Raw genomic sequence first — 13,509 nt, 5'->3', positions numbered from 1 at the left:
ACGATTTCTTCGAAACGGACATTGATATTTCATGGTTCACCAATGTGATGGATCTAGCACAATAGAGGATACGAAATAGATAGGTCCCGGTATCCTCAGAATTGAAACATGGCATACAAGCAGGTTTTAAGTAAAACAGAGGGCTTCCGAATTCTCGCCCTCAAATCTCACTGGAGTCTGGAACACATGGTTACATTCAGGAGGAATCGGCAGCGGCCGGTGGTTCTGGCTGTGCTTCGGAGCGCTTAACTGATGCACACTTGATCAGATGGTTGTAGCTACCTTTCTCCTTGAAAAGTTGGGAGAAATGGTGCTTGCAGTAGAGGATACCTTCCAATGCTGCATAATTGGACGGCGAAATGGCACATCCACCGTGAGAACATTTGAAGCAGGACTTGTGGTAGGATTGTCCTTCAACTGTCACCTGCAAATAACAGCTTTGCATCACAACCACTGCGTGTTCTGAAGGCTTGAGGAGCATAATTAAAAATAAAACCTTTGGTAAATAAGGACAATAGAGATAGACCCTTACAACTTGTTACAGTAAATAAGTACAACTATAGGCGGAATAATGCACCTAGAAGATCCCTCTGATGATAACAGAGCCTTCTATCCCTATTTCAACATCAAACAACGCAATCCTACAGTGCAATTCGGGTAGAAATAACATAGCGCGCCACAACATGAAACTGAGGACGAAAAGAGCAGAAATTCTGCGGTGTTACCTTCTCGAGAGGATATGCTGTTTTACCACAAGTGGCACACTTCTCCTGTGTCCCTGAAAACATGCGAGCGGCTTTACTTGGCGATCTTGTCTGAAATGGATTGTTTCACACAAACTTAGTTGAAAAGTAAGGCAGTATATCACACAGACACATACTTTGCAATGAATAGACCCATGGCACTCACCAGGTCAGGAGTCAACTTCTCTGATATGGGTTTCGCGGCTGCCAAGAAGTAGAACAAAGAACAAATAAGCAGGGGCACCGCATCAGAACGCATTTATCAACAAATGTGGTGTTTAGATTGTGAGAATTTTTGGGATAAGTGTCACGTCAAATGTTTGACCGGATGTCGGAAGGGGTTTTTGACACGAATGAAAAAACGAATTTCACGGCTAGCCTAGAAACACGAGACAATCTTTTGAGCCTAATTAATCCGTCATTAGCATATGTTGGTTACTGTAGCACTTATGGCTAATAATAGACTAATTAGGCTCAAAAGATTCGTCTCAAGATTTCTTCCATAACTGTACAATTGGTTTTTTGGTTCATCTATGTTTAATGCTTTATTTAGATGTCCAAAAATTCGATGTGATGTTTTTGGAAAAAAAAATTGGGAATTAAACAAGGCCAAAAAATCGCAGGTTATCAATGTTCACGATGTTGGTAGTATTCAATAATAGCTTACGTGATTGGAAACTCTTGTTGTAGCTCCCGGTCTCTTTGAAGAGTTGCTCGAAATGGGGCTTGCAGTACGGGACACCTTCAATCGAGGAGTAGTTGCCAAGCTGTTAAGATCACAAGGGAGATAACCAGAAAATTCGTCAGAGGCTGATGCACATCTTTGCCTGAACAATTATAACTGCTCCTAACTAGAAGATCAAAAGGCGACCCTTTTTCCCATCGATCCTCTCATGATCCTCTTTTACCAAGTCAGCAGATGTGAAATGGACAAAACCATGATCTCTCAAAGACAAAATTGAGCTAGAAGACCCAAGCACTAGATCCATTCACGACATCAATCCACAGATCTACTACTACTGCCTGCGACATTACGCTATCGTACAGATCCATCTTTACTTTTTCCCCCGGCCATAAAAATGTTTTTTTCCCCTCCTTTTTTCACCAAGAACAAGAGAACACGGAAGTGAAAGAAAGAGAAAAACATGGCGTGCGATCAGGGGACATACGGAGAGGGTGGACTTGCAGTGTTGGCACTTGAAGCAGGAGCGGTGGAAGACGACGCCGTCGGTGGAGAGCTGGTCCATGGGGTACACCGTCTTGGTGCACACCTTGCACTTCTGCTGCGTCCCGCTAAACATCGTAGCCTCCGTTCTCCTCCCCCCCCTCTCCAGCAACTGCGGCGGCGGAGCGGAGAGCTAAAAGATCTGAGCCCGATCTGATCTCGAGCCTGAAACGACGAGCACCCCTCCCGGCGTCGCCCTCAATGGCCGCGGTTATATACGCAGGTGAGCAATGGGATTTGAGGATTTCTGGGCGACTCGTCTCTCGACCCGCGTCGACGCCGCCTCACTTTTGCCGCGACGGAAAGGAGAAGGCGAGAGCGGGTCAGTCTGTGAGAGGAAATGGACCCCGCGCGCGCAGTGCGGTACAGTGCTCATGAACAAAATACGCAATTATGACTGCCATTAGTGGTGTCCCCGCGCGGCTCCGCGCACGCGCCATCTCGGTTACGGAACAGCCGCTCGTGTCACTGCAAGCGTGGGCCCAGACGCAGTGAGGCCCACCTGCCATTGAGACCACGCCTCCGCCATCGCAGCGGCGGCGCAGGGTAGTCGTAGTAGTATCATCGGTTGGGCAGTACCAGCGGTGTACTACGAGGAGAGAGAGAAGTGCAGGAGAAGCAACGACGACTGCTACTAGTAGCTGCGTCCGCATGGATGGGGGGCGGTGGGCCCGGCGCGCCAGGCTCAGTGATGGCGAGGGATTTTTCGTTGCGTGGTGCGGCCCACGTCGGCCAGCCTTTCTCCGGCTGACTCGTCGGACTATCCCCTTGTATCTTCTCCATTGGCAATTGTTGGTTGGAGCAACATGTTACGCCCTGCACTGCGCATTGCAGTACACTATACCAGTACTCTCTGTCTCCATTAGCTCTTTCTCCTACTACTGTATTAATTCTTTTCTCCTCGTCTTTATTTCAATAGAGGACAGCTTCGTGTTTTGATACGTGCACTAGCTCTTTCTCCTACTACTGTATTAATTCTTTTCTCCTCGTCTTTATTTCAATAGAGAGAGGACAGTTTCGTGTTTTGATACGTGCACTGAAGGAAGCTCGCTCCACTCCGTAGACGACGGGCCCCTGAATTGAGGGGTCTACTACAGCAGGCGAGTAGCACTGTCACGGCAGTGGCCTGTGGCCAGGCAGGCCAGCTCTAGCTTTTAGCTTAGCAAGAGGACAAGGGATCAATGCATCATTTACTCCAATGACACCTGTGTTAGTTAAACTTGCAGGCTATGGCTCGTATTTGGCAAGCTAGTCGTGATTTGGTCAGGAACGTACGATTACTATCTGCTGGTGAGCGTCATTGTGCACTGGATCACAACGTTGCTGCAAGCATAGCATAATGCCTTCTTGATCCGTTGCAAGTGGCAACCCAATTGATAAAGAACCATTTTTGCCATTAGTATTTTCGCGACGAACTGCAGCGTCGGATTAAACAAAAATTGGCCCTCCACTCCACCCAGAAGAAAGAACAAAAAAGACTGGCTACTTCCATTGAGCAAAACATCTGGTAGGACATAGGAGTAGAGATGCATCGAACAGCTCATGCTCATCCAACGTGAGCATATGATTCCGATTAACCAGGCTCGCAACAACCTAATATTCCACCCGTTCCAAAATATAGCTGGGTCATCAGATTGCTTTTTCTTGGGAAAAGCGAAACAATATTATTTGCAAATAAAAATAATTTGTAAATAAAACTTTTATATACGTGTTTTTAACAATATAAAAATAAAGTTGAAAAATAAACTACGATGGAAAGCACTAAATTTAACATCAACTATATAAGATTGAAATTTTAAATTTTGGCTTAAAAACATAAATGAAAAATGAGGGCCTAAGTATTTATAGTATTTATATCTTATTCTAAAATAAAAGCATTTCTAGTACTATTAACAATACTATCTATCCTATCAATCACTATTCGTTTAAGATTATTTATATTTTATCTCCTCGTACCTTCCATCCTCCATCTCTTCCTTATTTATTAAAAATGTTTCATCTATTTCTCATTGATTAAAGGGTATCATACTATTTTTTCATAACTTTAATCTCTATAATCTCTAATACACAACATGAAAATGCTACCCAACATATAAATGATTATATTTTGAAAATGATTATATTTTGAGATGAAGACAGTACGTACCCGTGATAGAATTTGAAGCATGTCGCATCGCCTTGCCCTTGCAACCACCGAGTCCGACGAACACACCATTATTATGCCCGCTTGCCCGGCACCAACCGGGAATACGGTCAACAGCTTGACGGCATCATGCCAACCGAATCACTAGCCTAAATACCTAATGACCTCACTGGGTTAGATACCAGGTTTAATGGTCTATCACGTAGGTAGCCCGTGCCGCCGTGCGACATACCAGAATTAATGGTCATTTTAGCCCTGGAAGTTTGGAACTGCAAATGCACTCGCATAATCCTAGAACAGTAGATGGAATCGATTAATTTGATACTGTAGAGCATTTAGCTAATAGCATCGAAACAAAAACTTTGCAGGATCAAATAATGGAACCATGGAACGAAAATGAGTTGTCATAAAATGGGTCAAGCCTTCAGGGTACTGATAATGTTCCCTGCAACCATCTTATAGTAGCAAATCATAATGATTCCTCCCACTGTATAGCAGTCTTACTGGCACTCTTTTCTTCCACTGTTTTGAGTCTTTGGAAAATTCCAATCCATACTCTGCTATAGGAATAAAACCATTTCCACGTCCACGATACTGTTACACAAACAGGAAAGACGTAAGTCCAGCAGCGGAAATGAAGGATTGTGAAGGCTAGCTATGAATAAAAGCTAAGATAAGATAGCTTGCAAGGAAACAATGACAATAGTGCAAAGAAAGTACATCCAACTAGTAATTCCAAATTGGAGGATGGGTCAGTTATAAGCAAGAAAAATGCAAAAGAGGAGCATCCAGACGTTCACTATATTATCATTCAGTTCCATCCATTAGTTGCAAATGTATTCTCATGTTATGTAACCTTTTCCCCTGAACCTAGAAATTATCTGGACTCAGAGCGTTACATCAAGGTAACAGAAATATATAATGAACTCCAGATGTTTGGAATCAGTCTAGTAGATCATCTCACTTTCAACTATTCATAATGAAGCATAATAAATATTGGCACATTGCCTATTCTTGTTGTCTTCTTGTTTCACAAAAACTTTATCATCCCCAGATAATTCGCTTAGTGATGGTAGGTCCTAAAACTCATCGCTCTTCCAATATCTGGTTATTTTTTCTCTTGCAATAAAGTCTATTAGAGACAGTATGATTCATGATTTGCCACCCCTTAATTTTGCCTTCAATGATATGACACCTGACATGCTGGTCATGGTCCCATATTGATGCCCTAAACAACATTTATTTGCAACCGTCTAGAGGTAGATTTAATTATGAAATGCTCTTTCTTTAGTCTCAATTCACAATATATTTACATATTTAAGTCGCACATTCATGATTCATGTATATGTTATGCATGTGTATAGACGCTTACCTCACGCTCTGGAATGTAAATAATGATTGGCTGACGACACAATTTAGACAAAACCTGGATACCAATATCAGATTTAGAATAATCTGTATGAAGGAAACGTCCACATACTCAGACAAATCAAGAATACCCTTGCACTCTACTATGAAACAGATAAACTTACTTCTGATAGAATCTTCAAGTGAAACAATGTTATATCTTTTGTCACACTCATGAAAGGAGTGATGCATAAACATGGTAAACATACTTCAATCAGGTGTTCTATGTCTAATATGATGAAAAGTTGTTGTTTATATCAATAATTTGTGCTAACTTTAGAATTATGAAATCCATACCAAGAGTTCTGACTCTCCACCCCAGAAATCAGACCGCCTTATCCTATGGCAGTAGCTGCAAAATCAGGATTGTCAGCCTCTTTATAAAAGGTCATGCCATAAAAAAATGAGCTTAATCTAACCGTCTCAATGATTCCTCCACAGTAATTGCTATAACTGCCTCTTCATATTTTTGTCGTTCAATTGCATCATCACAGATAACTTCTTTTACTGCCATCCGTAAATCATCTAGGAAATTGAAAAAGGATATCATCACAAAAGTATATTAAAATAATATATCATCTTCAAACGCCAAATGATATGCAGAACATTTTGATGGAAATCTGTGCGCAAAATCTTCAGCTCATTGTGTGAAAAATGGATATTACCATAGGTTTCTTTGGAGGGTGAAGTTGCTCATGAAAAATCATACTTCACAAGGCTGCTGGGTAGAGGGGTTATACTGATGATAATTTTACTGAGGCAACAGGTAGGGAACATGCATTCCTAAATGCAAGAATTCTGTTCTCAACCTTCTATGACCAAAACAATGGACCCCTTTAGGTGCTAACTAGAAATGTCTGAACAGTGGTGGCAGCTAATTATGCCTAACTAACTTGATGTTTCAAACAGTACCTAGACTAATTTCCTACGGAAGTTATGGTTGGAAGTTGGAATTTCTTCCATAAGGAACAAAATGGACCTCCTAAATTCATGCTTTAATAAAGTTATTTGAAGCCAAAGATAAGAGCTACACCTGCAGTCTAGTTTTGTCATTGATGGAAGAAAAAATGGAGCTTTCTTCTTATATGGATTTTGTTAACAATTTTTTCCCCTTTTGTAGCGGATGTTCTATTTTCTGAATAAGCATTGCTTTAAGTTGCAGCAGGAGTACACTGAGCATAATAAAATTTTAAAATCTGATTTAGAACAGGGAAAGTATCAACCACTCGAAGCATTGCGAGCACACAAAGATAATATTTTATTCAAAGCAATGCAATCGATATCATAAATGTAAATTGAAAGCTTTAGAGATATCTCAGCTGTTCAGACTATCTCCAAAACAACTGTGAAAATTTATCTATGCACTAAGCATAATTTCAGCTTACCTGCATCTTGTACCTCCTCCCTTGGTGTCAATGAAATCCCCTTATTCTTTGCCATTCCTTTCACCTATAAGGGGAGACATATTTCCCTGTGAATCCAGAGAGATTCTCAATACGCAGCTGAATACAACCAGACTTACCAACGCCCGAAACATGCACCGGCCATCGCCCGTGACCCTCTGGACCCCGTAGTGTTCCACCTTGTTCAGCGCCCCCGACCACCCGCCCCTCCTGCAACCCCAACCAATCGCCTCGTAACTCAGCTCATCCGCTTGTGCTTGAATCGAGTCGGACACAGAGTAACAACTATCAGAGAGGGAGAAGGGAAACCAGCCGTACAGAGAGGTAGCGACCCTCGCGAAGCAGCTGAGGCCGGGCCAAACTGGTGGGGTAGCAGACGCGGCCCCGCCGGAGTCCTCGAGGAGCTCGAACCTGGCCTCGCCGTCTCGGAGCCGCGCGAGAAGGGTGGCTGCGACATCCAGCGCAACGTTTCAAAGGAAATTCTACATGAGAAAGCGCGATAAGCCATACCGTCGGCTAGAGGAGGAAGCCAAGGGCGCTGACCATTGGACGGCCGCGCCGCTCCCGCCATTCGAGCGCAATCCGAAGCCATCGATCAGCACGGAGGCGGAGCGGAGCGGAAGGGGGCAGAAAGAACTCCGGAAGGAGGTGGCCGTGTTGGTGGAGATGATGCGGACGAGGCGAGTGAAAGGGAAACGGGCGAGGGCCCAGTTATCCACAGCGATAAGTTTTGGGCCTTCCCGCGGCAGGCCCAGCAGTGGTGAGTGGTTGATCCTTCGAGACTGGCTCCGGCCGAACATCCGACTCGCGGAGTATGCGCGCCGCCGCGAAACATATCCCGCGTGCGCGCGCGCGCGCGCGGTCAGACACCGCGGGCGACGGTGACGGCGACGGCGACGACACCAACAGGAGAGCACAGAGTAGTGTAGCGAGTCATTGAGCAGTGCAGTCCTCCTGTCCTCTCGCGCCGCGCACGTCCACCTCTCGCTAAGCCAATCGACCCAACAACCTCGACGCGCACCTCCCTGCAGATATTTCTCCTCACAAATATCTCGCCTATGAGGCCTATCCGCCCGCCCGCGGCACGGACCACGCCACCACCACGATTATAGCCGAGCGCCCGCACCATTCGACTCGATCACTCGAAGACAGCGTGTGCGTCGGCGAGGATCAGGAGATGTCGAGGCCGGCCAGAAGCGACGCGCACCTCTCGCCGGAGGGCGAGGCGGCGATGGAGGGCGAGGTGCGGGAGTTCTACGACGACGCGGCGCCCAAGCGCCACTCCAAGCCCTCCCGCAGCGAGCACTCCACCGTCTACACCGACGCGCTCGTCCCCGACGACTCCCACCCCGAGCTCGACAGGTTCCAGCAGCTCGAAGCCCACACTGAGGTCATCTCTGAACTGCACTTGCATATGTGTCCAAGCGTCCAGGTCTTAAAGAAAGGTAGAGTTTCTAACGCGATGAATCGTGAACGGCGGTTTGCTGCTTCAGAAATTGGTATACAAGGGTGGCAAGGTAGGAGAGGAGTTCGTGGAGACGGAGTACTACAAGGATCTCGGCTGTGTCGGCAAGCAGCACCACACGGTCGCTACCTGATTCCCCATGTTTTCCTTCCATGAATTCGAATTATAAATCATCATGTTTCCTTCCATGAATTCGAATTATATACTACTCATCTTTGCTTCCATGAATTCGAATTATAAATCACTTCTGATTTTATTAATTTGTGTGTGCACTGCCGATATCTTACAGACTGGAACAGGGTTCATCAAGATGGACAAGCCCACCGGCGCCTCGTTTCATCTGTCCGAGGACCCAGATGCAACGGAGCGCCACGCTTCCTGCAAAGGAAATCCTGCTACAAACGAGTGGATCCCGTCAGCTGACACGGTGGATATGCAGATTCTTTCTGATATCTATATTTACTTAAGTTGCTCAATGTTGCATTCATGCCTAATTCTAATTTTCTACAAATGTGTTGAAATTCTGTTCAAGAAGCATCAGTAAGCAGGCGACCATTTTTTTTGGTTTCAGGTGTATCCGGCGTCAGACAAGCCGAGCAGAAGCGACAGCTGAGCAGCACTCCACAAGACTATACGCACAATACAACCACCAGATGTATGCACTCCACCAGCTAATAAGAAGCCACACTTGGTTAATGGTTATTCACAAAGCACGCATTAGTAGCTTTACCGTTCTGCAAGGAGTTTCTTGTGGAGTTGTCGTGTTTACGTGTTGTACTACGAAACCTTGTGCTTCGGTCACAAATTTGTGTTTGGAGCGTCAAGTATTACAGGAAATAAAGCAGTATTATTGTGCAATTATGATCTAGTAGATGATCAAAACGATTTTCAAGTGCCGGTTCTCAAGAACGAGCCTTAACCACGGTAATTTTGGATAGACTCCTTATCCATACCGTTTCCCCCAAACCAAACCAAAACAGATCGGACAGGAATGAGATCAAAGCAATCAGAAAAATACCAGATTCGATTTGTAATGATTCAGACCTAATACACTTCCAAGAACGTACTATGCGTGCCGGATCAGAAGCTTCTTGATGTTGCTTCTACGAACACTTGGGCGGATCAGTCCCGGTGTGCAGAGGCAGCCGCGGCGGCTGGAGTCGGAGGCGGGCGAACTCCGCGTCGATGCGGCCGGTGAGGGTGAGGGAGAACATGCGGAGGTCGCAGAGGAAGGACCAGACGGGGTGTCCGAACGTGGCCGGCCGGTTGCCCTCCACGAAGAAGTGGCTGTACCATGCCATGCCGTACCCGAGGACGGGCGCCGCGAGCAGGGGCGCAGCGCGGCCGGAGGCGGCCGCGAGGAGCGCGCAGGCGAGCCCGGCCAGCGTGCCAAGGAAGTGCCAGCGCCGCGTGCCGGGCTTGGAGTGCTGGGTCAGGTAGAACCCCCAGAACTCCTCCACGGTACCGAACCCACGGCTCGCCGCCTCCTGCTCGCCGCTCTTCCCCATCGCGCTGGTTGCGGCTTGTCTTGTGAATTGTGATGTGTTCGTGAGACGTGTAGGTATACCCACCCGCGAGAGGGATATTTAACTATTTGTCATCAATTAATCGCAAAAAACTGAATGCCCCACCGCGAGAGGCCGATTTTTCTTTATACTACAATACAAGGTCTTTTATATCTGGATTTTTTTTAAAAAATATTTTATGACTAGACCCTTATATAAAAACATGGTTTAGCAAATAGACAATTCTTTTCACGTTTGGATCGGCACCAACAATGTCGATGCCAATACGGACACCCTCAAGCCTCTCGTGGCAAGCGGGCATTATATGAAGAAGGTTGAGATAAAAAATCTATTTATAAATTGGTCCTCGAAAGGAGAGAAAAACATATATTTTACAACTAAGAATCTTTTTATGAAATAAGTTGTTGATAAATTGATTCTTGGTATCAAAAAGATTGTCATCAGCATCATCGCTACTAAGACATTGGACCTTAGGGTCAATGACATTTGCGTCGAGAATTAGAGTACATTCCTAAGTTTTTTAGACAAATATTTATGAAATACGTTTTTTAAAAGGGCTAAAGTGTAAAAATACGGAGAAGAGAAATCCCAATAAAATTTCGATGTCGCAACCATGCAGGTTTTAATCCACCAGGATGGCTACTCTGATCAATGCATGTAACATTTATGCATTGTATTATTCATGGTTTGAAAGTTACTTGAAAAATACACTATAAACCCAAAAATCCAATTTTTAAATTTTGGCCAAAGCCCTTAAGCCAACAAGCATGATGAAATATGAAAGATGATGGCAAACAAGCACACCGAGCGTCACAATATCAGTTCGAATCCCTTGGTTAGAACAAGTAGTACTCTATACCTCTTAGAACATGCCTCAGGATAATACGCAGAATTATATAAGAAAATTGTCTATTTTACTCTACTGAACTAATTGATTGGACAATTTGACACCTTAAACATCTCTTTGGCTCATTTTACCCTCTATATTGTTGAAAATGGTTAATTTCAGTTTGTTGTTTTTGTTAATACAAGTTGTATTTTTAAGTTCAATATTTTTGTAAGGCACAAATGATACCATATCATAGATATATTTTAATTTTTTCATGACAATTTGCTTGAACTTTAAAATATCGATGTTTAAATTAATCTAAGGTGCTTCCACCTATGTAAGCAGCTTAAAATATTCTAGAATATTAGCGAGACATAAGTTGCAATGCATCTATCATCCTATCAAAATTTTAGTGCAAACTATGACTAATATAGAGAAAAAAAAAGTAATGTGAGAGAGTAAATTGATTGTTTTTAATCGTTCAGGTGAAAAATGAGAAAAAAAATTATTTAAGGGACTAAGTGCTCCAATGGAATAGTTCAATAGAGTAAAATGAACATTTTTCTTTCATTAGAGATAATTGGTGGAGGAGAGAGAATGAACTACCCATCATGCAAAGGGTAATCTCTGTGCAAACTCCAAAGACTATAAATAAAGAGATAAGTAGATTGGATGCAAATGGATGAAATAATTACATATGCTGTGGTGCTAGTGTAATTGCATGTGGAGTATTTGCGCTAGCGTATCAAGGATATTTTATTGTATGTGTTAAGTTTTAATTTTAATTGATAAGTAGATGATGTGGATAATAATTACTATGTTATAAGAATTGCTCAAACTGTATGACAAGAACAAGAAACACGATGTCTGCATGTTTATATCTAAAAGACTACAAGGAGACCTGTGCAGCCGAAATTTTGACAATTGACCCTTTTTTCCAGACTAACTTTGAAATTGGACCAAGCCAAAAACTATTTTAAAAAATAATCCAGAATCTCAGCACTAGTCGACGACACCGAAGTACCGAACGTATATATCTCAGCGCCAGAGGGTTTGGCGTTGGACGCTTGCCACCGTGGCCGGCCGGCTAAGTGGCCGATCCGACATGGCCTACGTCAAGGACTGGCGCTGAACATTAGTCAACGCCCTGTTGAAATAGTTGTTAGGAGAGGGCATCCTGGCATGACAAGAGTTCAGCGCCAAATTAGCCGAAGTCTAACATACATGTTTTCTATCAAATCATGAGGGATGTAACTCGACATTTAATCAAACTCCCATTGAAAATAAAAAAGAAAAAACAATTAGGGTTCATCCTCCTACCTCCACACACAATAAACCAAATATAAGCCAAAAAACGAAAACAAAAGGATGGGGGAGAGGAGGTTACCTTGGGAAGGCCCTTCACCGCGAAATCCTCTTAGAAAACCGTCGATTTTATGGATTAAATCAAGGTTTTTTTGCTGGGGAGGAGAGAGGAATAAATAGGGGCAATACTCAACACTGCTGTCTTTCTGAGAAGAAGCGAACTGAAGAGGAAGCGGGTCGAGGGGGCAGGATATGCGAAGTCCAGCGCAGCGGGCGCTGAAGTACTAATGTTCAGCGCTAGTCCCTCTGGCGCTGACCTAGGCTACGTCGGATCAGCCACTTAGCCGGCCATCCACGGTGGCAAGCATCTAGCGCCGAACCCTCTGGCGCTTCGGCGCCATTTACCCTGGCGCTAAAACTCCGGTTTATTTTTTAAAATAGTTTTTGGCTCGGTCTAATTCCAAAATTAGTCCAGAAAAAAGGGTCAATTTATCAAAATTTCGGCCTGTGCAGGGCTGCCGCCTGCCGGCTGTTGCCGACAGTAACCTCCATAAGCTGCTGCAGAACAAAAGGGTCCCCGAGCTGGATTGGATTTGGATCACATTAAAGACTCAGCTTAGGATAGGCGCGTTGTTATATGTTGCTGCCGTCTTGATTGCAACTATTGAACAAAACTGCGGTCATTTTAGCCCTCACTTTGAAACATTGTTGTATAGGAATTTCACAACAATCAGTATGATTGTTTGGATGTTTTCGCAGAAAAAGTCAAACGATATATTTATAGAAAAAATAATTTATGAATAAAAATTTTAGAAAGAATATACTATATACCACTGACTTTGTTCCAGTTATACGTTTAACCACCAACTTGTTTAGTTCTATAATATACTATGGTCTTTTACTTAACTTCTATAACTTATCATCATGTCTATGGTCTTTTACTTAACTTCTACAACTTACCATCATCGTCTAGCTAGCCTATGCTAGTACAGTTTTTTTTAATAACTTTAAAAAAAAATCCAAATATTCTGAAATTCACATAGTAAACATTATATTGTAAAACATCTAAAGTTTAACCAAAAAGTTAGATTTGATATATCATATTTTTCTCCAAATTTTAGAAGTTTTCGATCAAAAGTATTTGGCCATTATAATAAAAACAAACAATACTAGTAGAGAAAAACTAGACGTCAATGGTAAATCGTAGAAGTTAAGCAAAAGTCGATGACATATTGTACAATTGAACAAAGTCAACAGAAAATCGTGAAATTAGATTGAAGTCAGTGGTACAAAATGCATTTTTCTTAAAATTTTATATATGTATTCTTGGTGATTTAAAAACCAAAGCTAAAAGATAAACTTCGATGTAAAAACCCCCAAAACCAACTTCAAATAAGGTTAAAAATTTAAATTTTGGCTTATAAGCATAAAAAAAGATGAGGGTGCAATTCATACAGGAATTG

General features: G+C 43.2%; 4 protein-coding genes across 8 annotated transcripts; 1 reads left to right on the top strand and 3 right to left on the bottom strand.

Moving 5' to 3' along the window:
* Nucleotides 1-4: 4 nt before the first annotated feature.
* On the bottom strand, nt 5-2,244 carry LIM (LIM domain-containing protein WLIM2a). The gene is made up of 5 exons (XM_006649744.3): nt 1,913-2,244; nt 1,411-1,510; nt 910-947; nt 726-815; nt 5-424 (listed from the first exon to the last, which is right to left on the bottom strand). Exons 1-5 carry the CDS (start codon nt 2,042-2,044, stop codon nt 197-199), a joined length of 588 nt encoding a protein of 195 aa, XP_006649807.1. The 5' UTR covers nt 2,045-2,244; the 3' UTR covers nt 5-196.
* LOC102702173 (OVARIAN TUMOR DOMAIN-containing deubiquitinating enzyme 3) lies at nt 2,171-7,594 on the bottom strand. 5 transcript variants are annotated; one of them, XM_040522063.1, is made up of 10 exons: nt 7,432-7,580; nt 7,240-7,369; nt 7,041-7,131; nt 6,904-6,967; nt 5,938-6,043; nt 5,816-5,870; nt 5,484-5,537; nt 4,344-4,705; nt 4,115-4,268; nt 2,392-3,561 (listed from the first exon to the last, which is right to left on the bottom strand). In XM_040522063.1, the coding sequence occupies exons 1-8, from the start codon at nt 7,511-7,513 to the stop codon at nt 4,568-4,570; spliced, it is 720 nt and encodes a 239-aa protein (XP_040377997.1). In that variant the 5' UTR covers nt 7,514-7,580; the 3' UTR covers nt 2,392-3,561; nt 4,115-4,268; nt 4,344-4,567. The 5 variants fall into 5 exon arrangements, with proteins under 5 accessions (XP_040377998.1, XP_040377997.1, XP_040377996.1 ...); XM_040522064.1 differs by lacking the exon at nt 2,392-3,561 and adding an exon at nt 2,171-2,255 and having other exon boundaries at nt 4,115-4,705; XM_040522062.1 differs by having other exon boundaries at nt 4,115-4,705.
* Nucleotides 7,595-7,995: 401 nt separating this feature from the next.
* On the top strand, nt 7,996-9,244 carry LOC102701899. The gene is made up of 4 exons (XM_006649742.3): nt 7,996-8,311; nt 8,415-8,507; nt 8,676-8,813; nt 8,958-9,244. The coding sequence occupies exons 1-4, from the start codon at nt 8,099-8,101 to the stop codon at nt 8,997-8,999; spliced, it is 486 nt and encodes a 161-aa protein (XP_006649805.1). The 5' UTR covers nt 7,996-8,098; the 3' UTR covers nt 9,000-9,244.
* Nucleotides 9,155-9,964, bottom strand: LOC121053787. The gene is given in 2 exon segments (XM_040521568.1): nt 9,155-9,534; nt 9,537-9,964. Coding segments are annotated over 2 exon segments (384 nt in total). The 5' UTR covers nt 9,895-9,964; the 3' UTR covers nt 9,155-9,508.
* Between the last annotated feature and the right edge of the window lie 3,545 nt (nt 9,965-13,509).

Source organism: Oryza brachyantha, chromosome 3 (genome assembly GCF_000231095.2).
Source record: "Oryza brachyantha chromosome 3, ObraRS2, whole genome shotgun sequence".
Taxonomy (NCBI): domain Eukaryota; kingdom Viridiplantae; phylum Streptophyta; class Magnoliopsida; order Poales; family Poaceae; genus Oryza; species Oryza brachyantha.
The sequence above is the reverse complement of the archived record's forward strand: the minus strand, read 5'-3'. Positions and strand labels throughout refer to the sequence as shown.

Excerpts from the sequence above, each read along its gene's own strand:
- LIM (XM_006649744.3), bottom strand. The coding sequence starts at position 2,044 with ATGTTTAGCGGGACGCAGCAGAAGTGCAAGGTGTGCACCAAGACGGTG. Across the intron at positions 816-909 it reads AGAAGTTGACTCCTGACCTG|ACAAGATCGCCAAGTAAAGC; the intron begins GTGAGTGCCATG and ends AATCCATTTCAG. Across the intron at positions 425-725 it reads CAGCATATCCTCTCGAGAAG|GTGACAGTTGAAGGACAATC; the intron begins GTAACACCGCAG and ends TGTTATTTGCAG.
- LOC102702173 (XM_040522064.1), bottom strand. The coding sequence starts at position 7,513 with ATGGCTTCGGATTGCGCTCGAATGGCGGGAGCGGCGCGGCCGTCCAAT. Across the intron at positions 5,871-5,937 it reads GTGGAGGAATCATTGAGACG|CTACTGCCATAGGATAAGGC; the intron begins GTTAGATTAAGC and ends CTGATTTTGCAG. Across the intron at positions 4,706-5,483 it reads TTTACATTCCAGAGCGTGAG|TATCGTGGACGTGGAAATGG; the intron begins GTAAGCGTCTAT and ends TTTGTGTAACAG.
- LOC102701899 (XM_006649742.3), top strand. The coding sequence starts at position 8,099 with ATGTCGAGGCCGGCCAGAAGCGACGCGCACCTCTCGCCGGAGGGCGAG. Across the intron at positions 8,312-8,414 it reads AGCTCGAAGCCCACACTGAG|AAATTGGTATACAAGGGTGG; the intron begins GTCATCTCTGAA and ends TTGCTGCTTCAG. Across the intron at positions 8,814-8,957 it reads GGATCCCGTCAGCTGACACG|GTGTATCCGGCGTCAGACAA; the intron begins GTGGATATGCAG and ends TTTTGGTTTCAG.